General features: G+C 38.3%; 3 protein-coding genes across 5 annotated transcripts; all 3 read right to left on the bottom strand.

Annotated features, from left to right (window-relative positions):
* Positions 1–1,829: 1,829 nt before the first annotated feature.
* On the bottom strand, positions 1,830–11,451 carry LOC127641245 (DNA replication licensing factor mcm2). Its single transcript, XM_052124083.1, has 16 exons — positions 11,208–11,451; positions 10,219–10,409; positions 9,828–9,994; positions 9,466–9,738; positions 9,151–9,370; positions 7,710–7,917; positions 7,355–7,489; positions 5,652–5,843; positions 5,438–5,531; positions 5,085–5,335; positions 3,571–3,697; positions 3,262–3,374; positions 2,920–3,162; positions 2,589–2,771; positions 2,336–2,491; positions 1,830–2,245 (listed from the first exon to the last, which is right to left on the bottom strand). Exons 1-16 carry the CDS (start codon positions 11,211–11,213, stop codon positions 2,135–2,137), a joined length of 2,670 nt encoding a protein of 889 aa, XP_051980043.1. The 5' UTR covers positions 11,214–11,451; the 3' UTR covers positions 1,830–2,134.
* A 251-nt stretch (positions 11,452–11,702) lies between these two features.
* Positions 11,703–15,081, bottom strand: LOC127641421 (mitochondrial potassium channel-like). Of its 2 annotated transcripts, none has more exons than XM_052124433.1 (4): positions 14,872–15,081; positions 13,770–14,131; positions 13,518–13,682; positions 11,703–12,712 (listed from the first exon to the last, which is right to left on the bottom strand). In XM_052124433.1, exons 2-4 carry the CDS (start codon positions 14,085–14,087, stop codon positions 11,924–11,926), a joined length of 1,272 nt encoding a protein of 423 aa, XP_051980393.1. In that variant the 5' UTR covers positions 14,088–14,131; positions 14,872–15,081; the 3' UTR covers positions 11,703–11,923. The 2 variants fall into 2 exon arrangements, with proteins under 2 accessions (XP_051980393.1, XP_051980394.1); XM_052124434.1 differs by lacking the exon at positions 14,872–15,081 and adding an exon at positions 14,825–14,856.
* Positions 15,082–17,838: 2,757 nt separating this feature from the next.
* LOC127641425 (deoxyribonuclease gamma-like) lies at positions 17,839–23,636 on the bottom strand. Of its 2 annotated transcripts, XM_052124439.1 has the most exons (10): positions 23,362–23,636; positions 22,662–22,747; positions 22,477–22,565; positions 22,313–22,399; positions 21,842–21,954; positions 21,492–21,604; positions 19,294–19,451; positions 18,590–18,686; positions 18,425–18,500; positions 17,839–18,344 (listed from the first exon to the last, which is right to left on the bottom strand). In XM_052124439.1, exons 2-10 carry the CDS (start codon positions 22,740–22,742, stop codon positions 18,340–18,342), a joined length of 819 nt encoding a protein of 272 aa, XP_051980399.1. In that variant the 5' UTR covers positions 22,743–22,747; positions 23,362–23,636; the 3' UTR covers positions 17,839–18,339. The 2 variants fall into 2 exon arrangements, with proteins under 2 accessions (XP_051980399.1, XP_051980398.1); XM_052124438.1 differs by having other exon boundaries at positions 17,839–18,500; positions 23,362–23,626.
* Between the last annotated feature and the right edge of the window lie 245 nt (positions 23,637–23,881).

The following is a 23,881-nucleotide window of genomic DNA, read 5'->3' on the forward strand; positions in this document are numbered from 1 at the left end:
CACTCAGTTGTAGCGACGCGACGAAACTAGAATGACGCTCACGTGATGGAACGTCGACGTCGGAACCCAGTCGACCAATCAGAACACTTATATTATCATCATCTAGCTCTTAACACTTATGTGACCTTCGGACATTTTTTTTTTTTTTAACAATAATTTATTAAATTTTGCCACTGGAGGAATTTTGATAGTTCAACCTCAGTTCCTAAAAAAATATCTATAATACACCATGTACGCAAAACAGTTACACGTAGGACCATCCAGAGACCTGAATACAACATTAACGTTTTTAATATGTTCCACCAGGTGGTGCCATTTTTCTCATGTTTATCCTATGGAGCAAACACAAGCTTTTCCCCTATTCTCTGTTTACTGTATTATAGAGCACAGCAGGACAATTAAATAAATTATGTAGCTAAAATTGTGTGTTTTGCATGTATTGAGAAGTGTGTGTGTGTGTGTGTGTGTGTAAAAAAACAACAGTGGCATTGTAAACAATCTAGCATTTAAAGCGCTAAAATCGTGATAATGTTCGTTAAAACAAAGTCAGTGAAAGCGAAAAATAATATTATTATTTCAGTTTTATGACATTTTCAGACATTTCTGTCCTCTAAAGGACCTCGGAGTAACTTTTTTATTGATGCACAAGGGGTCGCACACCGGACGCGTCTGGCGTACGATATGGCGCGTTTTAAAATTCGAAACAAATGATTTCGATGAACGTACGCACACCGCCCACCTACGACTCAAATTTCTGCCGTGCCAGCGAGCGCAGCTCGTACATTAATTTCGACCCAAATCATTATCAATGGTCGAAGATTATTTACTCGAGTTTTGTTCATTATTTAAAAAGTCGCTAACATGCGTGTACTGTCTGCCACGTGAACCGCATCAACGCACGCCGCGTTTGAAACCCGCGCTGTGTCCTAGCCATTACGCAGCGCTTCTCGCCCAGTGTGTGAACACCTTTATAATCAGTGTAAATACACCATTTTTTTTTTCGACTCAATTTGTAATGCCCAATGAAAAGCTGCGTTCACACTGCCAGCTACTTTGCACTGTATGTCACCAGTGGCGGGCGGTTGGGTCGCTAGTGGTGTGTGTGGAGAGTCTAAACACTGTTTCTTGACAATTAATATTATTATTTAAATATTAGGATCACATGAGCTTTAACATCTCTCGTATTGGCTAGCGCTCCCGAAAGTCGCTCTTCATTTGCATAAAGTAAAAAATCTCAACTTTGTTGCATCGCTGGACACGCCCACATACGGTTGCCAACGGTCGCGTTGCCGGAAGTCGCCAGCTCTCATTGAAAACAAATGAGGTCGTTTTGTCGCTGGCAGTGTGAACGCACCTTAAGTCCTCATGGTGGCGTAGTGACTCGCCTCACATGGCGGAGGACGAATCTCAGTTGCCTCCGCGTCAGACACAGTCAATCCACGCATCTTATCACGTGACTTGTCTCCGCGGTAATGCTCAACGTAGCGCATGTGGAGGTCAGCGCTATTCTCCACAGCATCACCACGTGACCACAAGGAGGTTACCCCATGTGACTCTACCCTCCCTAGCAACCGGGCCAAATTAGTTGCTTAGGAGACCTGGATTGAGTCACTCAGCACATCCTAGATTCGAACTTGCGACTCCAAGTGTGGTAGTCAGCGTCAATACTCGCAGAGCTACCCAAACCCCCTATACAATCGCTTTTATGAAAAATCAGTTTCCAACTTGTAACTATGATGAGCTTGACGAATATCAGAGTTTAATAGAGGTCACATCAAGTTGCTTGCAGTATAGATGGTAATAATTTAAAACAAACTATCCAATACATAGAAGCTTTAGTTTATTGATCAGAACAAGAACAGTACAAAAACAGAAGAATTGCAATTTATCTTTTTTTACAACATTGGTTTCATTTAATGCAGAGTGCTTCTGCATAAGACAAAAGGGAAGGATGAAGAACAACGGCATATCACATGACTTTAAGCAACCGAAAAGAACAGTTATGACTACATTAATGACTTCACGAATAGTCAAAAATCATTACATTGATGTTACGAACCAGCTGCTCCAACCACATCAATTATATACAAGTCCTGGAGATTCTGGACTACTCCTTGGGATGGTGAACTTCAGCCTAGAACTGCTGAACGATGAGCTTTTTCTTGACGTCGTGGGAGAATTTGTTCGAGCGGAACACTTCGCTGTCGTAAAACGCGGACAGGCTGTGGATGTTGATTTGTCGGGCCTGCAAACAAACGAGTTGTTACAATCCACCTTCATGACAACAATTCAGTCTTTACAAGGACTTATTCAATTATACGTAGCCGCTAGTTACCTTGTCCACCAGGTCTTTTTCAGCAATCTCGATGTTGTCCTGCTGAGCTCCATAACGATTGCGCTGATACGCGACCTGTTCTGAAATCAGCTGCTTCAGGATGAAGAGCAACAGCTCGTTGTTGTCTCGTCTGAAGGCCAGATACCGCGCAAACGTCTACAGAAATATGCAGGGAGAAAATTACGGTTTGGAAGCTACTGAATAAAATGCATAAACGTAAGGGTCAATGCCATGACACGTATTCGTAACTCACCTTCCTCATGCTCCTCATCACACTGAACTTCTGCGTGTCGATGAAGCTCTCCAGCATCACCCGGATGGCCATGTTCACGTCGTCCTCCAGAACGTAATCCCGCAGGTGCATGCGAGCGTGAGCCTCCGCCATGCGGATCATCGACTCTATGTGGCGCACCGTAATTGGGATACTGCCTGTAGCCTGCCAGAGAAGATACATTACTCTCTAAACTGAGATGCAATTGGCACTGAAACATCGGTTACGTGCATCCAGTGAACGCTCCTTGACATTTCAGAGATAACGCACAACATAAAGAGTCCGAATTGGAATCTATATGAAGATGTCTCACCATGGACTCTTTTCGAAGCTCGCTGTAAATTCTAGCCACCTTATCTTGGTCCATCTGATTGAGTTTGGGCCGCACACGCTCTTTGGAGTACATGATGTACTTCCTGAGCAGCTCTTGAGGAATGAGCGGGACATCGAAGGTGTTGGGGAGCACCACTTCTTCCAGTCCGGCCACGCCCCCTTCTTTGTTGCTAGGGTGATGTTTGATGTGGCTGCCCACCACAAAACGAGCCAGCATCTCATCCTGCACACATTATAGGCAAAACTTGTCAACGAAATATAGAGGACCAGAATTAAAAGGTAACGAAACCCAAATGTTGACCCCGAATTTCGACGTACTCACCTGCACTGGATCGACGGTGTCTCTTACGATGCACAACACATCAAATCGAGAAATGATGGGCTCGGTCAGGTCCACGTTCTCGGAGAATGTGAGAGACGGATCGTATCGCCCACCTTGTAAAATAAAAATTTTTGACAATTAATACTTCCAAAAAGTATTAGTGAAAGTAATTAAGACCCAGACTGTAGATTAAATTGCGGTGGCACATAATCCTTGATAAAACTCGAGGTGGTGCCCATTGGTGAAATTGAAGTTATGACCCTCATCTGAGTTTTATTAAACGGCTCAATCATTTCTCTGATAACGCACCGATGGGATTGGCAGCGGCGATGACAGTGCAGCGCGCCTGCAGCGATGTGACGATACCAGCTTTAGAAATAGAGATGCTCTGCTGCTCCATGGCCTCATGGATGCTGGTCCGGTCCTGATCGTTCATCTACGAGCACAAAAAACCTGTTTAACCGCACATACTGTCGTACTCTGACACGTGGTGAGTAATGATTAGAGTGGGTAAATCACAAAAACATATCAAGGTCATACGTCACTTCAAAATCACATATAGTAGCATATGTTAGGAGCATTGAAGATTGACATTTTCATGATATTGAAGCATATTTTGAGCCCAAACTCTCATTACCGTAATATGAATTCCTCATATTAAAAGCTGATTCTCTTTAGATTATTAGGACTACAATAAATAAAAATAAATGTTGTATTAATTTTGTAATAATTATTTATTTTAATCATTAAAAAGGCAATACAACAAACACCACTAATTTATAAATTAGATACAAATAAATAATAAAAAAACCACACACATATATATATATACATATATATATATATATAGACATTATACATGCCTATTTTTATATAAAAATTTCATATTAAAATATAAAAAATAATATACATTTTATAGTGCAATAGTATAAACTCGTAAACGTAATGTATAAATATTTTACATTTTATATACACAACTTTTATAAAACATTATAAATATTTATATAGTATAATTGATAGTATACACTAGTAAACAAAAAATATATATTAAAATATTTTATACATTAATGACATTTTTATAAAACTATATTTTAAAATATACATTTTATAGTTTAATAGTAAAATTCTAAGACATGACTTTAATAAAAATATAATATATCATAAAATATAAAAAATTATATTAATTTTACAGTATAATAGAATACAATAGTATATTAAAAATATTTAATATATATAAATAAATTAATTTAAAATATAAAAAATATAAATGTTATAGTATAATTGTAGACTAGTAAATTTAGAAGTATTTTCCAGTATATAAACATATATATGACTTTTATAAAAATATAATATATTATAAAATAAAAAATAATATTAATTTTATGGTATAATTAATATAGTATACACTAGTACACTTGATATTTAAATTGTATATATAATATATATTTAAATGTGTGTGTATATATATATATATATATATATATATATATATATATATATATATATACATACATGACTTAATGTATATTATAATAATAGACTAGTAAACTTACAATTGTTATACATATGAACATATATACACACATATATATATATTTTATTATTTTTAAATAAAATATAATCTTATAGTAATTTTTTATAGTATACAGACGAGTACAATTAATATATAAAGCTTAATTTTCTTAAAAATGTCCCATTTGCTTTTGATATAAAATATATGACCCACACATGTTTTTGACATGATTCACAGATACTTCACATGCCATAAACATGATTATATTTAATTACTACAATAACATCGTCATTAAAGTTTTATTCCTCACCTTATCAAACTCATCGATGAGACAGACTCCTCGGTCCGCCAGCACCAGCGCTCCCGCCTCCAGCGTCCACTCGCGGCTCACCGGGTGACGCTGCACGTAAGCGGTCAGACCCACAGCGGAGGCGCCCTGACCCGTAGTGAAGACCGCACGGCTCGCCACCTTCTCCACGTACTTCAGGAACTGGGATTTAGCGGTGCCTGGATCTCCACACAGGAGGACGTTAATATCGCCACGCACCTTGTGCTTCCCACCTGTAGAGGGCGACAGAGAAACATTTTCATTAACTTCCCGCGCCACTAGCGTCACCACGCCTTGAGACAAAATGGCGATAAGACTCATGTAAATCAGGATACCTGGATTCTTGGCCTCGCCACCGAATAGAGCGAGCGCCAGGCCACGTTTGATATCCTCATGCCCATAAATAGAAGGACCAATACTGGCGAAAATCTGCAAAAGAGAACAAACTTACAGTACTTATTTGCCCCATTCATAAATATTCTGACCCTTGAAAAACGCCCAAAGGAAGTCGATGTGATGACACCCGGTGAGACTCAGATTCGCACTCACTCTTTCTCCGATGCGTTCGTCTTTAGACAGAGCTACGATGGCCTTGACGTCTTCATCTGTGAGCTCTGCCACGGCCACGCCCACATCCTTACGAGCAATGTGATTGGCCAGGATTACAGTGGCAAAGACGGGGAATCCATTGGCCATGTTCAGAGAACCGTCATAATTATTGTGGTAGATTCCCGTCAGCTCCTAGAAAACAATTACAAACATTTCTATTTTAATAGAGTGATATAAATTACATTTATTATTCTTATAGAAATAGAACACTCTAATATAAGGTGCATGTTTTATTGTAAATCATAAATTAATATTAACATTTTATTATAATGACTTTTTAATAAGCGGATATTAATTTATATTCGGACGAACATTTAAAAAGGACTATTCATTTCTTTTTAATGTAATAATTTTATACTGTCTGCATTTTAATACAATGATATAATAAAAAAAAAGATTTACATTTTATTTAAAATTACATTTTAATATTTGTATATAAACAATGATTTACATCTTTAGAAAACTTATTTTTAAATGGAGGTTTGTTTTATTTTAAATTATATATTTGAATATAAATATAAGTGATATATATATTTTTTATATATATATATATATATATATATATATATATATATATATATATATGTATATATATATATATATATATATATATATATATATATATATATAATTTTTTTGATAAATAAAATAAAAGCTTTTAAATATATTTAGGTCAAAATTAAATGTGCATTTTTTTTATAAATATATTAATATTATCTGCATTTTAATACAATGATATAATAAAAAAATGATGATTTAAAATTACATTTTAATATTTGTATATAAACAATTATTTACATCTTTAGAAAACTTATTTTTAAATGGAGGTTTTTTATTTTAAATTATATATTTGAATATTTTGAGTGACAAAAACAATTATTTAAATGTTTTATTTAAAAAAGGCTAATATAACTGAAAGCTTTGAATTTTATTCAGATTGAAATTGAACCTTTGAGAGGGCTTATTTAATTTGTTATTATATATTTTTATATTATCTGCACTTTAAAATATTGATAAAAGATTATAATGATTAATAAATATTTTTGACTGTAACATTTGGGCATATTTTAATGTAATTTAAAAAATATATTGAATCTGCATTTAATAAAGTGATACAAATACAATGATTTTCAATGTAAAAAACTAATATAAAAAAAGATTTGTGTGGGCATAATTTATTTTAAAATATTTTTTTTTATATTTGTATATAAACAGAATAATTTACATGTTTAGAAAAACGTATAAAAAAAGCATTACTTTTTTTAATTATATATTTGAATATAAATATAAAAGTGATATATATATATTTTTTTTTTTATTTATTTTGTTTTTTTTTATTTATTTTATTTGATAGAATAAAAGCTTTTAAATATATTTAGGCCAAAATTAAATGTGCATATTTTTTTATATATGTATATTAATATTATCTGCATTTTAATATATTGATAAAACATTTTTTTTTTTATTGTAAATAATTTGATAAATAGCAATATTAATTACACAGGTCCAAATTGAACCATTTGAGAGGCAGATTTTGTTTTATTGTTACTATGAATAGTTTGACATTAGAAAATAGTATAAATTTAAACAAAAGGCTGATATAAACGATAAACAGGATTTAGTAACAGGATCTGTAAACTCACAATCTCATCTCCAGGTTTGCAGGTGTCCACTAAGTCGGCCAGCAGAATGGCATCTTTGGAACGAGGCAGACGACCAGCAGCGACTTTCCCGGGACTCTCCTGTATGGTGATGCGCTGGTAGTTCTGATAAACGGTCTGTGAAACGCAAGAACATTCGTTAACATCTTTCTTTGCTATGGCAACAACTGACGAAATTAAGAATGATTGCTGATGGGTCCCATACCAGCACATTTTCATAACTAGATAAGAATCTTAGGCAAACCTCATATTTGTTTATTAATTGAAATGTACAAATAAAAAGGTTGATTATCACCAGAATGTTTTGATATTTTGCTTAATGAAAATAATGATGTACCTGTTCCATGTTTATGTCAAACGGGCCGAGGGACTGACACTCCGGACAGGAGCCGGGCTTCACTTCCTGGTTTTGCGACTGGAAGAACGGACCCAGAATGAAGTTACACTTGTTACAGTTGTATTTGACCATACCGAGCTGCGGTAAAACTCCAGTACAGCAGGTCACAACACCACTGGTGCGGATCAACTGATTCAGGTGAAGCTGTCTAAAGGGGGAAAATAAATATGTACATTAATTTGCTAAAACGGAAATACTGCCACCCCCATACTTCATGGTTGGGATGGTGTTCTTCGGCTTGCAAGCCTCACCCTTTTCCCTCCAAACATAACGATGGTCAATATGGCCAAACAGTAAAATTTTCACACAAGAGGACATTTCTCCAAAAGTCAGATCTTTGTCCCCATGTGCATTTGCAAACTATATTCTGGCTTGTTTATGGTGGTTTTGGAGCTGTGGCTTCTTCCTTGCTGAGCCTTTCGGGTTATGTCGATATAGGACTTGTTTTGCTGTGGATCTAGATACTCGTCTACCTGTTTCCTCCAGCATCTTCACAAGGTCCTTTGCTGTTGTTCTAGGATTGATTTGCACTTTTCACACAAACTACGTTCATCTATAGGAGACTGAATGCGTCTCCTTCCTGAGCGGTGTGATGACTGTGTGGTCACATGGTGTTTATACTTGTGTACTATTGTTTGCACAGATGAACGTGACACCTTCAGGTGTTTGGAAATTGCTCTCAAGGATGAACCAGACTTGTTGAGGTCCACAATTGTTTTTGAGGTCTTGGCTGATTTCTATTGATTTTCCCATGATGTCAAGCAAAGAGGCACTGAGTTTGAAGGTAGGCCTTAAAATACATCCACAGGTACACCTCCAATTCAGTACACCTCCTATCAGAAGCTAATTGTCTAATTGTCTAAAGGCTTGACATTATGTCTGGAATTTTCCACGCTGCTTAAAGGCACAGTTAACTTAGTGTATGTAAACTTCTGACCCACTGAAATTGTGATTATAGTCAATTAAAAGTGAAACAATTGGTCTGTAAACCATTGTTGGAAAAATTACTCATGTCATGCACAAAATAGATGTCCAAAATAACTTGCCAAAACTATAGTTTGCTAATATTAAATCTGTTGAGTGGTTAAAAAATGTTATCTAAGTGTATGAAACTTCTGACTTCAACTGTAAGTTCAATTTATTGGTGTGAATCAATTCTTTTCAGTTATCTATTTCAATGAATCCGTCCAAAACACCAATTCATCAATTTACTCACATCATGACTCAAAAAGAATCACCATGTGGCATTTTTTATATTTTACAGTCTTGTGGGTAAATAGTGACATTAAGACACATGGTTTTACTGGTAAATATACTCCACTATATCGTACAAACCTAAAATTGTATGTAAACATTGCAAAAGAAGTGCAATATTTTTTACCTGAGTGATCGAAGTTCCTCCACCAGCGGCAGATTACCAATGCGGACGTGAATTTCGTGCGCGATACGGTCATATTTGGGGTACATGGCCAGCACGACCTCTTTTGCGGCTTCGTCAAAGATCTTCAACATTTCCGCAGGCGCCTCTGGCAGGAAATACGCCAACACATGCTCCCTGGATGCCAACTCCTCATAGTTCACCAACAAGCTCTCCTTATTTTCTACAAAGATTGCAAAATATTAACCACATAAAACCACTGAACTCGCAAAACTACAGTTTTCAAATTTTACCCGTCTACATCCATCCCTCACGCACCTTTGCACATGTCGCTGATGCGCTCTTTGAAGACATTGTGTCCGTGCTCGTCCACATGTGTCCGCAGGAAGTTCTTAAAGCGATGGTAGATCTCCAGTCGCGGTGCCGCCATGGAAACCCACTCTCTGACCGTGTGACCCTTCATGTCCTCAAGGTTCTCGATACTTTCAATCATCTCTTCGTCTTCGCCCTCCGCCATGACGCCTTCGGCTGCCATCTCCGCTAGACGCCGGCGCCTCTTCGTGGGACGTTCATCATCCTCGTCTTCACTGTCTGCCCGTCACAGGAATGCAAATGAGGTGAATAGAAGCGCAGGAAATACTGGTATGAAGCATGATTTTAACGATGACTAAACCACTCACCGTAGAGCAGTCCACGTCCGATGCGTCCCAAGCCTTGTTCTCGGTCTCGCCGCCTCATGGCCTCTTCAGCGGCCGCTCGAGCACCAGGAGAGAGCTCACTGAGATCTTCATCCTCATCCAGACCCTCCTCTTCATAACGGTCCAGCTCAGGGATGACACGGTAGTCCCTGTAAAGATAAAACAAAAAATGTCATCAATAAATTAATTGGTTAATAAACAGTTTTCATTTGTTGTTGTGGATATAAAATTACTTTAGCTTTCGAACTGTGATTAGTGAAACTCAGTTCAGAGATGTTCCAGGTATCGATTCAAAGATTCAGACTTTAACAAATACAAATTCTTACCACAAGAATGAATAATCCATACATTCTAAAGACAAGATCTCTCTTACCTCTCCATCCCTTCTCCGATCAGCTCCTCTCCGTCTCCATCCTCCTCCTCCTCGTGAGGAATATTCTCTCCCAACAGCCCTTCGGACTCGTCCTCAAATGGGGGCAGATCTCGGCCGGGGCTGGAGGTCAGGTCACCCCGCCGGGAGCCCCGACTGGGGCTGGTGGCCATGTGAAATGATTCTGATGAATCCTGTTCAAAGACAAAGAGTGAGACAGTGTGAAATCAACAAAACATACCTCTAGTTTACTTCTTTGAATACTGTGAACAAGTACAGAATATTTTCCTTTGTATATTACACATTGTGAATATTGCATATATTGTTATTGTGCAAAACATACCATAAATCAAATATATATATATATATATATATCTATCTATCTATCTATATATATACACACACACACACATAATAACAATTCTAGTTCTCTATCTATAGGCCTATGACAGAACATATGCTACTTAAAAATATGTTCTTGTTACATTATGCATGGTCCTAGTATTAAAAAAACATTTGGTAAGCAGTTCATTAAATAGAGTATTTAGCCAAATGAAGCTAAAATAACAACTACTTCCATTACATTATTCTTAGATCTGTGCTAGATTACAAATAGCCAATATAAAAGGCTCTAATGGCATGTCATGCAACTGTTAAACAAAGAAACGAGTTTGACCCACGTGGGGACCCATCAGACTTAACTTTTAAAAGCACAAATGAAATAAAATATGAACACAAATATATGACATTTTAAAAACGTTTAAAACGTTCAATTTTAAACGTTTAAAATTGATTTTAGGGCACAAAAACAACGGTCTGCCATATTTTGGTATCTTAGTGGCCTTAGAACTTGTAAATCGATCAACTTCTTCTAACCGCGTTTTACACAAAAACAGAACACATCCGCAAAAGTGTAAACGCTTCATCACAAATCTGCTTCAACAACATATATTTGCATTCTATGTATAAAAGTTGTTTTCAGATGCACTCACCGCCATTGTTTTACGTCCGTGTTCAACAGCAGCTCGTCTGTGGACTAGTTTCCCGGGAAGACTGACTTTTCGCGCGAAATGGGCCACGTGACCACAAAGCGCGCGAAACCCAATGAATATGTAATGAGTCTCCACGCTATGATTGGTCCAGTTGCACACGCGTCACTCCGAACTGAACGGCTATTGGTTCTGCTCTTGAAAGGGGCCGGTAGATTTAGGATTGTTAGAAAAAATGAAAAAGCACATTACAGAGAATGTTTTTTTTTAAAGATATGTTTGTAGAAGACTTCGATGTATTGAGCATATGAATAAAAATACATACAAAAAACATATTCACGACATTTGCCTACAATTAAAATCTTTATGTGTATATATTATTATATATATTATGTCTGTCTGTCTATCTATCTATCTATCTAGCTGACTATCTATCTGTCTGTCTGCATTGTCTATGTGTCTGTATTTTATCCATCCATCAATCCATCGGTGTCAAATTATGGGATTCATTCTCAGATGGTACACAAGCCATAATATTTTAGTGGTCTTCAGTGAGAATTAAACATAAAAATTATATTAAAACAATTATACTTTGTATAGAGTTTGAATTTAATTTCACATCTTGGAGAACATTTATACAATGTAGATATAGCAGTGTACATTTCAGATTCTCTAGACTATTAAATGGCCCCTAAAAGTGCACTCTTTATTATTACTAATCAAGTACCTCTCAACAAGACGTACAAAACTGGCACGGTCACTGCAAATGCAGCACATGTCAGGACTGTATTGTATAGACTTGTCTTGTTAATCTGTGCCTGAAGTCTATTCTCGGTTTCACCAAGGCCTTGGATGACTATCTCAGTATCACACACTAAGAGCTTCATGTCTCGGGTTTGAATGACTGGTTTCTCAATGGGACGAGACTGCAGGGACATCTTCACAGCTTGCAGCTCAGTCTTGACTTTCCCAACATTCTCCTCCAGGTGTTCCAGCTGTGGTTTGAGGACTTCGATGAGCCCTTGAGCTCTTTGGCTGTGTTGTAGAATCTGTTTGATAGCTTCTTCTGAGGCACTGGGTGTAGAAGGTTGGACTACAACAGGTGCTGGCGGCCTTGGCAGGGCTAATGCTGGCTTGACCACTTTGATGTCTTTTACGCCGCCTTTAACAGCCGCCCTGAGTGATTCTATGAGGTTGCTGAGTTCATCTTGTTGGAGTTTGTGCATGCTGGATTGGATCTTGATAGCTTCTTGAAGACTCACTGGTCCCTTCTGGGCCTCCAGCAACAAGCTCTTGAGTTCCTGCAAGCGCACCCTGTTGATATACGTGGAGCCCATCACCCCGATAAAGGTGCCCAGCACCGAGCCAATGATTGACCAGTTCTTAGTGCGCTCCGCCCTAGTCCTCTCTTTTTCATGGCTCTCACGCACGGCAGCGGAAAAGTGAGAAAATTTCTCTCGCTCACCTTCTTCTGCATTTTCATATGCCGTTCTGAGACGCCGTTCTTCCTGTGAACAGAATTGAGAAGTCAATCGTGAAAGTAGGACAAACTAACTTCTTCCAGAGAACATGCCAGAGGTGCTTGCCCAAAATTTGCAAAAGCAAAAAAAGTTTAGGGACAGTCCAAACTGGTCCAAAAAGGTCACAAAATCTACTGAAAATGTCAAAAATACTTCTAACTTTTTTGTAATATTTTTTTTATCCCCTTTTCTCCCAATTTGGAATGCCCAATTCCCACTACTTCGTAGGTCCTCATGGTGGTGCAGTTCCTCACCTCAATCCGGATATTGGAGGACAAATCTCAGTTGCCTTCGCTTCTGAGACCGCCAATCAACTCATCTTATCACGTGGCTCGTTGTGCATGACACCGCGGAGACTAAAAGCACGTGGAGGCTCATGCTACCCTCCGTGATCCATGCACATCTTACCACATGCCCCATTGAGAGCGAGAACCACTAATCACGACCACAAGGAGGTTACCCCATGTGACTCTACCCTGCCTAGCAAACTGTCCAATTTGGTTGCTTAGGAGGCCTGACTGGAGTAACTCAGCACACCCTGGATTTGAACTCTCAACTCCTTGGGTGCCAGTCAGCATCAATACTCGCTGAGCTTCCCAGGCCCACCCACTTCTTACATTTGTTAAAAGCAGCCTACTGTCATGATTCCTTGGGTGATGCAGAGTACAATGATACCAATTGTACCATGGTCGGCAATACTGGTCCGCCACATTGAATTTCATTTAAACTTATTTTTTCAAATTATTCCAGCAGCGTTTATTTGATCTCCACCAAATTTGGATTACCACCTCACCTGTAGTAACTTGTGTTCCTGTGTTGCTAACTCCAGGTAATGTGCCTCCTCTCGTGACACACGGTCAAGACGGTCCCTCACTTCCTTCAGGCGAACCTGCAGAGCTTCTAGACTGCCGTGAGCTTCTTTTACGATTCCTCTGGCGATCATGAAGGCCTTCTCCGCCTAACAGCAAAACATTACAGTACTCAGATATGAAATATACATTAGCGAAAGGCACATTTTGTTGGTCATTTACCGAACATTACCTACCTCAGTGACCTGGGACTGAGCATCTCTGACTTCATTAAGCCCAACAAAATTCTCATACTTCCCCCACCAGTAGTTGACGGACGCTGTTGCGGTTCTGACAGAGTTCCGTCCCCACTGTCGCCCCAGTTCTCCTGCAAATGTTAATGCAGATGCTGTACGGTCTTTAACAGTGGTGATTTTACTCTGCTCATCTTTCGGGCTCTGCTGGTGGGTGCAGTATGTTCTGCGGAGGTTCCACTGGACCGGGCCAGAAACCTGGTGCCGATAGAGACATGTGGCATAGCTGCTTGGAAATACAGTGTTCCCTCTGAACTTCATTGAAGAACCTCATATGTGGAGCTGCCACACGTCAAATCTGCAACCTGCAAGTTTACCAAAATATGACATGGTCTTTGTGGGATAACTGTTCTGTAAGGGACTGACAGCCTTAGTCCTTTTCCACACTTGAGGCGGTCAGTTCCTAAGATTCTGCCAAACAGTGGCCAAGTACTTATTTGATCAATTTCAAGAATTTAGGTTAAAATACATATTACCAAGGGCGTAGATTTGGTATGAACTTTGGGGGGTTGCAACATGAAGCATTTACATGTTCCCATTGATCATGGTATAATGGTATAAACATTGGCAAGCTGAACGTGCTTGTTTTATTATTGGGGGGTGTTACCCCCATCCCCCCTTGAATCTACACCCCTGCATACCACAACATTTTACACAAAATTCTACAAATTCAACACAATATATTTGCATTATACAAAAATCTACGACATGCTATATTAAAGATGTATAGATTTACCTGGTCCGTTTTTAAGACTAGAGGTCAGTATAGCGACCACAAGTGAATTACACAGCAAACATAGTCTAAAAGCTAAAATAAGATGATGTTCTGTGTAAATATAAAACTAATTTTACTGTTGAATGTGTTAAGTGGCCATAAATAGAATTAGTAAACAAAAATGAAAGTACTTTTCGAGCTGATGAATGAATCATGTTGGTAAATAACGCTAATACAGTGTTCTATAGCTTAATTTCGGGACATAAATTAAATAAACACATACCAGTGATTCTCCGTCTTGTTGCTTATTAATAACGTCATGTAACTTACATTTCCTGAAATCTCAAGGTGCGGAATAAACGCTTTTCATTCAGGCACGAACGAATCGTTATTTTGAACTGATTCTTTTTTTAAATGATTCAATTGAACCGATTCACAAAGCGTTTAAACATCATTCGACTGTGCTTTGAGAGTAAACTGTGAGATTGACATGAAATAATAAACATAAAAAAAGAACACGCAAAATGCCGTAAGAGGACATTTGGGAACACTGATGTGCGAACCGGCTCATCAAAACCAGCTGTTCGAACAAACCGATTCGCTCAAATGAACAGAACCTTTTCGCTCTATCAGGCAAATGACGGGAATACTACACCCGGGTAGCCGATGAGGTCCTAATAGAGCGGAAAAAGCATTAGCTAAACAATCTGAGCAGCATGTCTGGAAGAGACGGTAAAATTATATTAAATTAAAACATCAAACACGACATCTTAATTACGTAGCAGCTCGTACGAAATAAAACCGCGATGTTCGGGTCCGTTCGGGCGGCTCGACAGATCGTCAAGATGTTTGTTTTTAATCTTTAAAATGAAGAATGCTACAATGCATTATCCATGTTAACACATTTAATCCAAAAAAATTAAGTAATTTCAATTTTTAAAGAGTTTCAGACAGATGGTGTAATTTATTAAAGATCTTTAGAAGGGTTGATTCCATGTTTGACATTGTAATTGAATTACAATGTATCATGTATTAATATAATTTATTTACATTTTGTGTTATTCTTAATTACAGGGTATATTATTTGTTAATTGTGCTAGTCTGTTGAAAGACGACCTATCCATCTAATTAAAATGCATATTGTTCTATATCACTATTTATTTGTTGTATATATCAGAATAAATACAAATAGTAATTTATTATTCATTATATTTATTTTAGTTGTTACAGTAGTACTGAAATACTTAAATAATTGTTTATTCTTCCATGCAGGAGGCAAAAAGAAACCACTCAAGGCTCCCAAGAAGCAGTCGAAAGAGATGGATGATGTAAGTTTAATTTTAGAGCTAGTTTACTGTTTATATATAAACACTTGGATTATGGGTTTGTGGATGGATAAACTACCTTATGGTAAAAGAAGTGAGTAAAGGACACTACTAATCACAAGTTTGGGCATACAGTTTAAGTCAGAAGTTTACATACACTTAGGTTCACTCCACAGATTTTATATTAGCAAACTATAGTTTTGGTGAGTCGTTTAGGACATTTACTTGGCGCATGACATGAGTAATGTTTCCAGCAATTGTTCTTAGGCAAATTTTTTCATTTTTAATTGACTATCACAATTCCAGTGCGTCAGACGTTTACAAGCACTACGTTAACTGTATCTTTAAGCAGCTTGGAAAATTCCAGAAAATTATGTCAAGCCTTTAGACAGTTAGCCGATTAGCTTCTGATAGGAGGTGTACTGAATTGGAGGTGTACCTGTGGATGTATTTTAAGGCCTACCTTCAAACTCAGTGCCTCTGCTTGACATCATGGGAAAATCCAAAGAAATCAGCCAAGATTTGGGACAAATTTTGGACCTCCACAAGTCTGGTTCATCCTTGGGAGCAATTTCCAAACAATAGTACACAAGTATAAACACCATGGGACCACGCAGCCATCATACCACTCATAAAGGAGACACATTCTGTCTCCTAGAGATGAACGTAGTTTGGTGCGAAAAGTGCAAATCAATCCCAGAACAACAGCAAAGGACCTTGTGTAGATGCTGGAGGAAACAGGTGGACGAGTATCTAGATCCACAGCAAAACCAGTCCTATATGGACATCACCTGAAAGGCTGCTCAACAAGGAAGAAGCCACTGCTCCAAAACCAGCATAATAAAGCCAGACTACAGTTTGCAAGTGCACATGGGGACAAAGATCTGACTTTCTGGAGAAATGTCCTCTGGTCTGATTAAACAAATATTGAATTGTTTTGCCATAATTACCATCGTTATGTTTGGAGGAAAAATGGACGAGGCTTGCAAGCCGAAGAACACCATCCCAACTGTGAAGCATGGGGGTGTTTGCTGCAGGAGGGACTGGTGCACTTCCCAAAATAGATGACATCATGAGGAAGGAAAATGATGTGGCTGTATTGAAGCAACATCTCAAGACATCTAGGCTACACAAAACATTTGACCCAAGTTAAACAATTTAAAGGCAATGCTACCAAATACTAACAAAGTGTATGTAAACTTCTGACCCACTGTGAATGTGATGAAAGAAATAAAAGCTGAAATAAATAATTCTCTCCACTATTATTCTGACATTTCACAATCTTAAAATAAAGTCGTGATCCGAACTGACCCAAGACAGGGAATGTTTTCTACTGAGTTTAAATGTATTTGGCTAATGTGTATGTAAAAGTTAGACTTCAACTCTACCTACCCATTATGTTGGCTTGACCAAGCAACACCAAAATTATAAATTGTAACTCCTCTTACAGTTTGCAAGCTACATCTACCAAAATTGGCACAGACCTTTAGCATGTTCTGATTAGCATTGCTAGCTCTTTTCTAACTGATTGGAATAACAGTTTTCACACGGCGGATGATAAAAATGGGAAAATCCCATTGACTTTACATTGACCATGTTCAAACGGGCCAACGGAAAGCTCGTTAATTCCAACTCAAATGTTGGAGCAGCTTATAATTGTTTACAAACTAAAAACTTGTTTTCCTTTCTACACCTCTTTAAAATGTAGCTATCACAGTGTTCTATTGTCATCCCATAAAATACAGGATGAAATGGCCTTCAAACAGAAACAGAAAGAGGACCAGAAAGCTATGGAACAACTGAAAGCCAAAGCTGCTGGAAAAGGACCTTTAAGTAAGTTACATTTATCCTGGCATTATTAATCCCAAGTGTGAAACCATTCTGTATAATTGGCTTTAGTTAATAACTATTTTTCTTTTGTTGTTGTTTCCGTAGCTGGAGGTGGAATCAAGAAGTCTGGGAAGAAATAAAGTAATGCTTGGGAACACCGTCTGATCTTCATTTTGGTCTATAGAGGCGATAACAAATGTTTTTTTTGTTACTTAATATTACTATTGTAAAAAATGTTCACAAATAAAATTTGTAATGGTTGTAGGTTTCAATTTCAGATCTTTTAATATCATTAAAACATTCTGGTGACATTTACAGTTCTTTGCAAAAATATACAGTATGTAATGCCCAAACGTTTAAGTTACAATTCTGTCTCATGTAAATAAACAGTTGAATCTTCTCCAAACTTTCCATCTACAGTGGCTCCAAAAAGTATTTGGATCAATGTCTTTGCATGTTATAACAAACAATATTGAAGAACATGTCCAGTTAAAATGAAAGCGGTTGATTGGTCAATGCAGCATTTGTTTGCATATTAAATTGCCCAAATACTTATATGTAGCCACTGTGTATGTTTGGATCGGTCCCTTTTGTCTTTGGAGAGGTCACCCACAAGTGTTCCACCTCGCAATATCTTGTTTGTCTAACCTGAATGAAGAAATGTCATGTTATTGCTTGTTTAGCTTTCATTTTGGGATTTCAATCCGAGTCAATTTGCTGCTACTTACGTGTTTGTTTACGTTTGCGTTTTTGCCGTTTCTTGAGTTCCACCTCTACTGGGTAGTGATCACTTACTTTCAGCGCCTGTATGAAGACAGATATCTGTGCTTTAGTAATTTACTGACTTCCCAAAAAATAAAATTCTGTGAACTGAATGTTCTTATGCTGCTTACATCCTCATTTGTTATTTCGTAAGCCATCTGGAAGTTGAACGGTTTTGCAGAATTTGGAACAACAGCATTCACCATATCGTCTCCATACACCACAATCCTGTTTTGAACATTATATTAGACTGAAACAGTAAAAAATATAGATATATATCTTTTTTCATTTTTGTGTGATTTTTCTCCCCAATTTGGAATTCCCAATGTTCTCCAAGTCCTCGTGGTGGCGTAGTGACGCCTCAATCCGGGTGGCAGGAGGACGAATCTCAGCTGCCTCCTCGTCTGAAACCATCAATCTGTGCATCTTATCACGTGGCTTGTTGAGCGTGTTACCGTGGAGACCTAGCGCATGTGGAGGCCTCACGCTATTCTCCACGGCATCCACGCACAACTCGCCATCTGCCCCACCGAGAGCGAGAACCACATTATAGCGGCCACGAGGAGGTTACCCCATGTGACTCTACCCTCCCTAGCGACCGGGCCAATTTGGTTGCCCCATGTGACTCTACCCTCCCTAGCAATCAGGCCAATTTGGTTACCCCATGTGACTCTACCCTCCCTAGCAACCGGGCCAATTTGGTTGCTTAGGAGACCTGTCTGGAGTCACTCAGCACGCCCTGGATTCAAACTCGCGACTCCAGTGGTGGTAGCCCTGGTAAAACACTGTTTTAATGTTGTTTCAGGGCTGGTGGGCATTTGTTATATTAATTTACCGGTCGTAAGTATTGTTGTTTTTGGTGCTGGCTGTAGTGTCTTCATCATCATCGATCAGCCAGTGAAAGTTTTTATCACTTCGGATTCTGATTTTCTGCATTGCCTTGTTAGACACGTAACAGCCATCTGCATTGAAGTCCCCCAAAATCATGATGTTCTATACAGAGCAGACCACATTTGAGATTTACAGTATTCCTGGTGTCATTTGTAAAGAAAATGGAACAGTCTAGAAGGCGTTACTTTAAAAAAAAAAAAAAAGAAGTAGTATTAGAGGAACAAATAAATTATCACAAGCAAATTGAATATATGCACTAGCAAAAAAAAAAAAAAAAAGTTTCCACTTAGTGAATGTTTGTGTGCAATAGAGCGCAACAGTCTTGTTCCAGAAGTAAACATCCCATTAATTTATCCCATAGACGAATTGATTTTCAACGATAATTTATAAACCTCTAAAGACAGACCTACCGTGAGCTATGGTATTGTGCATCGATGGTATATGCTTCTGTTGAAGCCATATGTTTGAGTTATTTCAACTTCACTGTTTAACAATCATGCTTGATAGCGGAATTCATGGTAAACAACTACATTACCCATGGTACAGCAGAGAAAGCTCCACCAATCAGAGAACCGCGGCCAAAGAAACCCGCGAAACTTGCCTCAAGGTACGTACACACTGCCAGCGACATCGCGCGCGACAGCGACTCAATACCATTCATTTTCAATGCGAGCACAGCGACTTCCGGCGATACGAGCTGTCGCGACCGTTGGCGCTAGATGTGGGCGTGTCCAGCGACGCGACAAAGTTGAGAAAAGTTCAACTTTGGAGCGACTAACGGAAGCGACAGCCAATAGGAGAGCTCACGTGATCCTTCTCTCTTTCTCTCAGCTCCTGCAGTAACGGAAAGATGGATGAAAGGCTAATTCTTGCTGTTAGAAATGTTCCAGTGCTCTATGATATGTCTCTTCCCACGTACAAGGACATTTTAAAGAAAAATACTGCGTGGAAAGGTGTATCTGAGATCGCGGGGATTTTATGGACCCATACAGACCGACATTTGCATTTTACGCCAGCAGATAAACAGCCGCTCTGGCAAACAGCACGCCTTGTTTCTCATTCATCTTTGATATAAAGCATTTTATGTACTGATTCCATTTATATTTAGTCTTTTCCCTACAAAATGTTTGTTTTTAGTGGCAAGAAAAGAGATTCGCTGTCAACAGCAATGGAATGACATCCGTGAATGTCATTTATAAACGTTACTAGGCAACCAGTAGTGGGAACACCCACTAGCGACTTCACCGCCAGCCACTGGCGACCTGCAGCGATAAAGTCGCTGGCAGTGTGTACGTAGCTTCAGAGTGACCGCACGCGACGCACTGTGAATGATGTAATCGAGTCTCCCTTCACCCTTAAACTTCTTATATATTTGTACATATCGGTATATTTTGTAATAAATGTTAAATATATTGTTTATTATAATCAACAACCTAAAATCAATCGTTTTTTTTATTCAATCCATCATTCGCAATGCTTCATGGGATTGTAGTTTGTGCCCTCATGAAAGACGGCAAGTACACAGACTCGTATCTTTGTCTTTATATATGATTTTCAAATATTTTTTTGCCTCAAAACAAAAGTTGGTGATGTTGTGATTCTCCTCAAGAGCTGGTTGGTTTGATTCATGATTCACAACTCTTTTATGAAGGATTTTATTAAAGGTCTATGGAAGAAATTAGAAAAAGTGAGCGTGCACTGTTCCACTTGTTTAGTTAAGCAGTGCCATCTTTAAATTTTGACATGAATGAAAACGAGGCTGTTGAGTGATAGACACCATCCTGTTTTCATTCTTGTCAAAAATTGAAGATGGCGCTACTGTGAAAGGTGGTTTATAATATTTCTATGGCAATACGAAGAAGCAGCAAGTTCAGCACTTGTTTCCCAAAGCACCAAAGTTTAATGATGATGAATGGGAAACCAGTGAGTAAAAGATTGAAATACATCACAGTTTTCAATCCCATTACACCAAAGAATCTCAATATTTTCACATCACATCCATGCTCTGGCATTGTCCCCATAGATGTTCCTTGTATCCCCCCAGGAACTCTTGACAACCCTGGTTCAACAGCTAAAAAGATCAAGAAGGAAATGCCAAATGCTAGGCTATGCGACCCCGATTGGTCAAGGGTGACGTCTTACATCAGTCTTCCATTTCTTCTTAACATCTTCAAACACATCGTACAGTTCATCCAGTTCCTTCACTGAATCCTCAGGTTTTGTGTGGACGGGCATCAGCACCAAATCTTCCATTACTGCCAATGCGCAAAACACCAGAGGTGACCATTAAACAACTGTCCAAACACATCTTCGTCAATCCAGAAATGAATGCTTAAGCTTTAATTGCTTTCAATTTCAATTACATACATTAAGGGAAGGAGTGATTATGCAATATCCTAATTAGTGCTAGAGTGAACCGAAATCACGAGTCTCTTTTTATCCATGATATTATTTATCGAGATAACAGTAGGCCTATATTACACTAATCCTACCTGTTTCGTGACATTTGAATCTCAGAATGTAGGGTTCCCTTGCGAACGCATCATCGTCTCCAGGCTGATTGTCTTGATATTGATAAGACCCAACCAAATCCACCAGGTTGTCCCTTTTTGTTTAAAATACAGACCATGAAAGTACAATTAATAATGCAGAAGGGTCAGTCTTCGATAACTCAGAATGAGTGGAAAGCACCATAAAATGATCATATAAGCAGTCCATATGACTCGTGAAGTCGTTATTTACAGACGATTTTCTCGTCCATTGGGGTGTTAACTGTTGTGACCCGATCACTGAGTACGTTGATCAAGAACTGGATCGGTGTTATGAACCAGATCTAGCGATTAATTGAAAAGATCTGACTCAAAAGAATCAGACATCAGTACTTTTCTTATAAACATGCCAAAAAGGGGGCGGATGGCAAGACTTTCAGAGACATCTCGGCTTGAATTTCCTTAAGCGCTTACCTGTAAATGAACATAAACTGTTCCTTGTAATGTCCTCGTCCCAGGCGTGTGCTAATCTCTTTGGTGTAATGATGTGTCTTGTTAAACCTGTCAAAGAAGAGCCATAGTTACCGCATTGTTTTGAAATCACGCGTAAAAAAACCCCCTACACATTCTTGACTCACCCATTGAGCTCGTCAAGAAAATTATCCACAGCATCTCCACTGGAATCCACCACCTCAAGAATAACAATGATGTCGTAGCGTGACACTATCTGATGAGGAGGAGTGACATAAAAACTCTTTATTCAGTCATTGTTTTTCTGTAGGTGTGGACGGGGTGTGTGAACAGTCCATCTAGTGGACCTCACCTTAACCAGGGTTTTCAGCACGAATGGATCCGAGAGTTTGGTTTTCCCAAATCTCTGAATGTTGAAAGAAGCGACCTTCATGTTGCCTGAAATACATGACTTTTACAGTTATGAGTCTGTCCTATAAAGATGGTGCAAACCCTTATAATACATAGACCTATAGTAAACTAATCTACATACAACTCAAATCTTCAGTATTCACATTGATCAACTGGGTTAAATCCAGGACATTTCCAGAAGTTATGAATGTGCAACTCATTTTCAACAGTTAAGTCCTGCATTTTTTTGGGCTTGCCTACTTTTGTAATTGACTTGTCTTGGTATTTGTTGGCAGTTGATTGATAATGTTATTTTGTTTTTCGTTTTTTCCTAGGTAGCCGTTACAATCACTCGGTTCATTTAAAACCACTGACAAGTAGAAGAACCTGTTTAAACACCAGAGCTTTGTAAAAGTTTGGGCAGTAAAGAACACCAGAACAGTTCTTCTGTGGTTTGTCTTTTTTAAATCAAGTTTCTGAGATTCAGACTCTCTTCCTACATTAATAACATTAAAAGTTGTATGTTAGCTTTAGTACATACACATGTAACTAACAATAAACAATAGCAACTTATAATGAACAGTAACTTGAGATGAATAAATGCTGTAGAAGTGTTGTTCATTGTTAGTTTGACGTATAGAATTTAAGTGTAATGGACTTACCTAATTACTGGTCCAAAGATGTTCTGTAAGGTCTTAAACTTTACTGCTTCAAACTACAAAACAGCAGCACTACTTAAAGTTCACATTTGGCCCCTGATTGGCTAAAAACAGGCGGCAGTCGTAATTTGGCCCGGCCCCAATCCAGACATCTGCTGGGCATTGCCCTAAAACAACAAAGCATTTCCTTCCTCTGGACAAACATTCACTAGGAAGTGGAGAGCTAAATAAAAAAAGATTAGAGATGCACTGAAAGGTGGAAAGATACGAGTCCGACCGGAGAGAATGGTACATTGTAGTCTTTCAAGAACTGATAAAATCAGTTTAGGAACAACAGGTTCTGCTATTTGAGGAAGACTGTTTCCATTAGTCAGGTGAGAGATGCTTCCCAAAAGAGGCTGTGATGATAGACAGACAATGATAAAAAGTAAGACAGATAGACTATATAGACAGACAGACAGACAGGTGCACGCATACATACATACATAGAGAGATAATGTAGAAGGAATTATAGAAATACAGA

This window comes from Xyrauchen texanus, chromosome 50, assembly GCF_025860055.1.
Source record: "Xyrauchen texanus isolate HMW12.3.18 chromosome 50, RBS_HiC_50CHRs, whole genome shotgun sequence".
Taxonomy (NCBI): Eukaryota; Metazoa; Chordata; class Actinopteri; order Cypriniformes; family Catostomidae; genus Xyrauchen; species Xyrauchen texanus.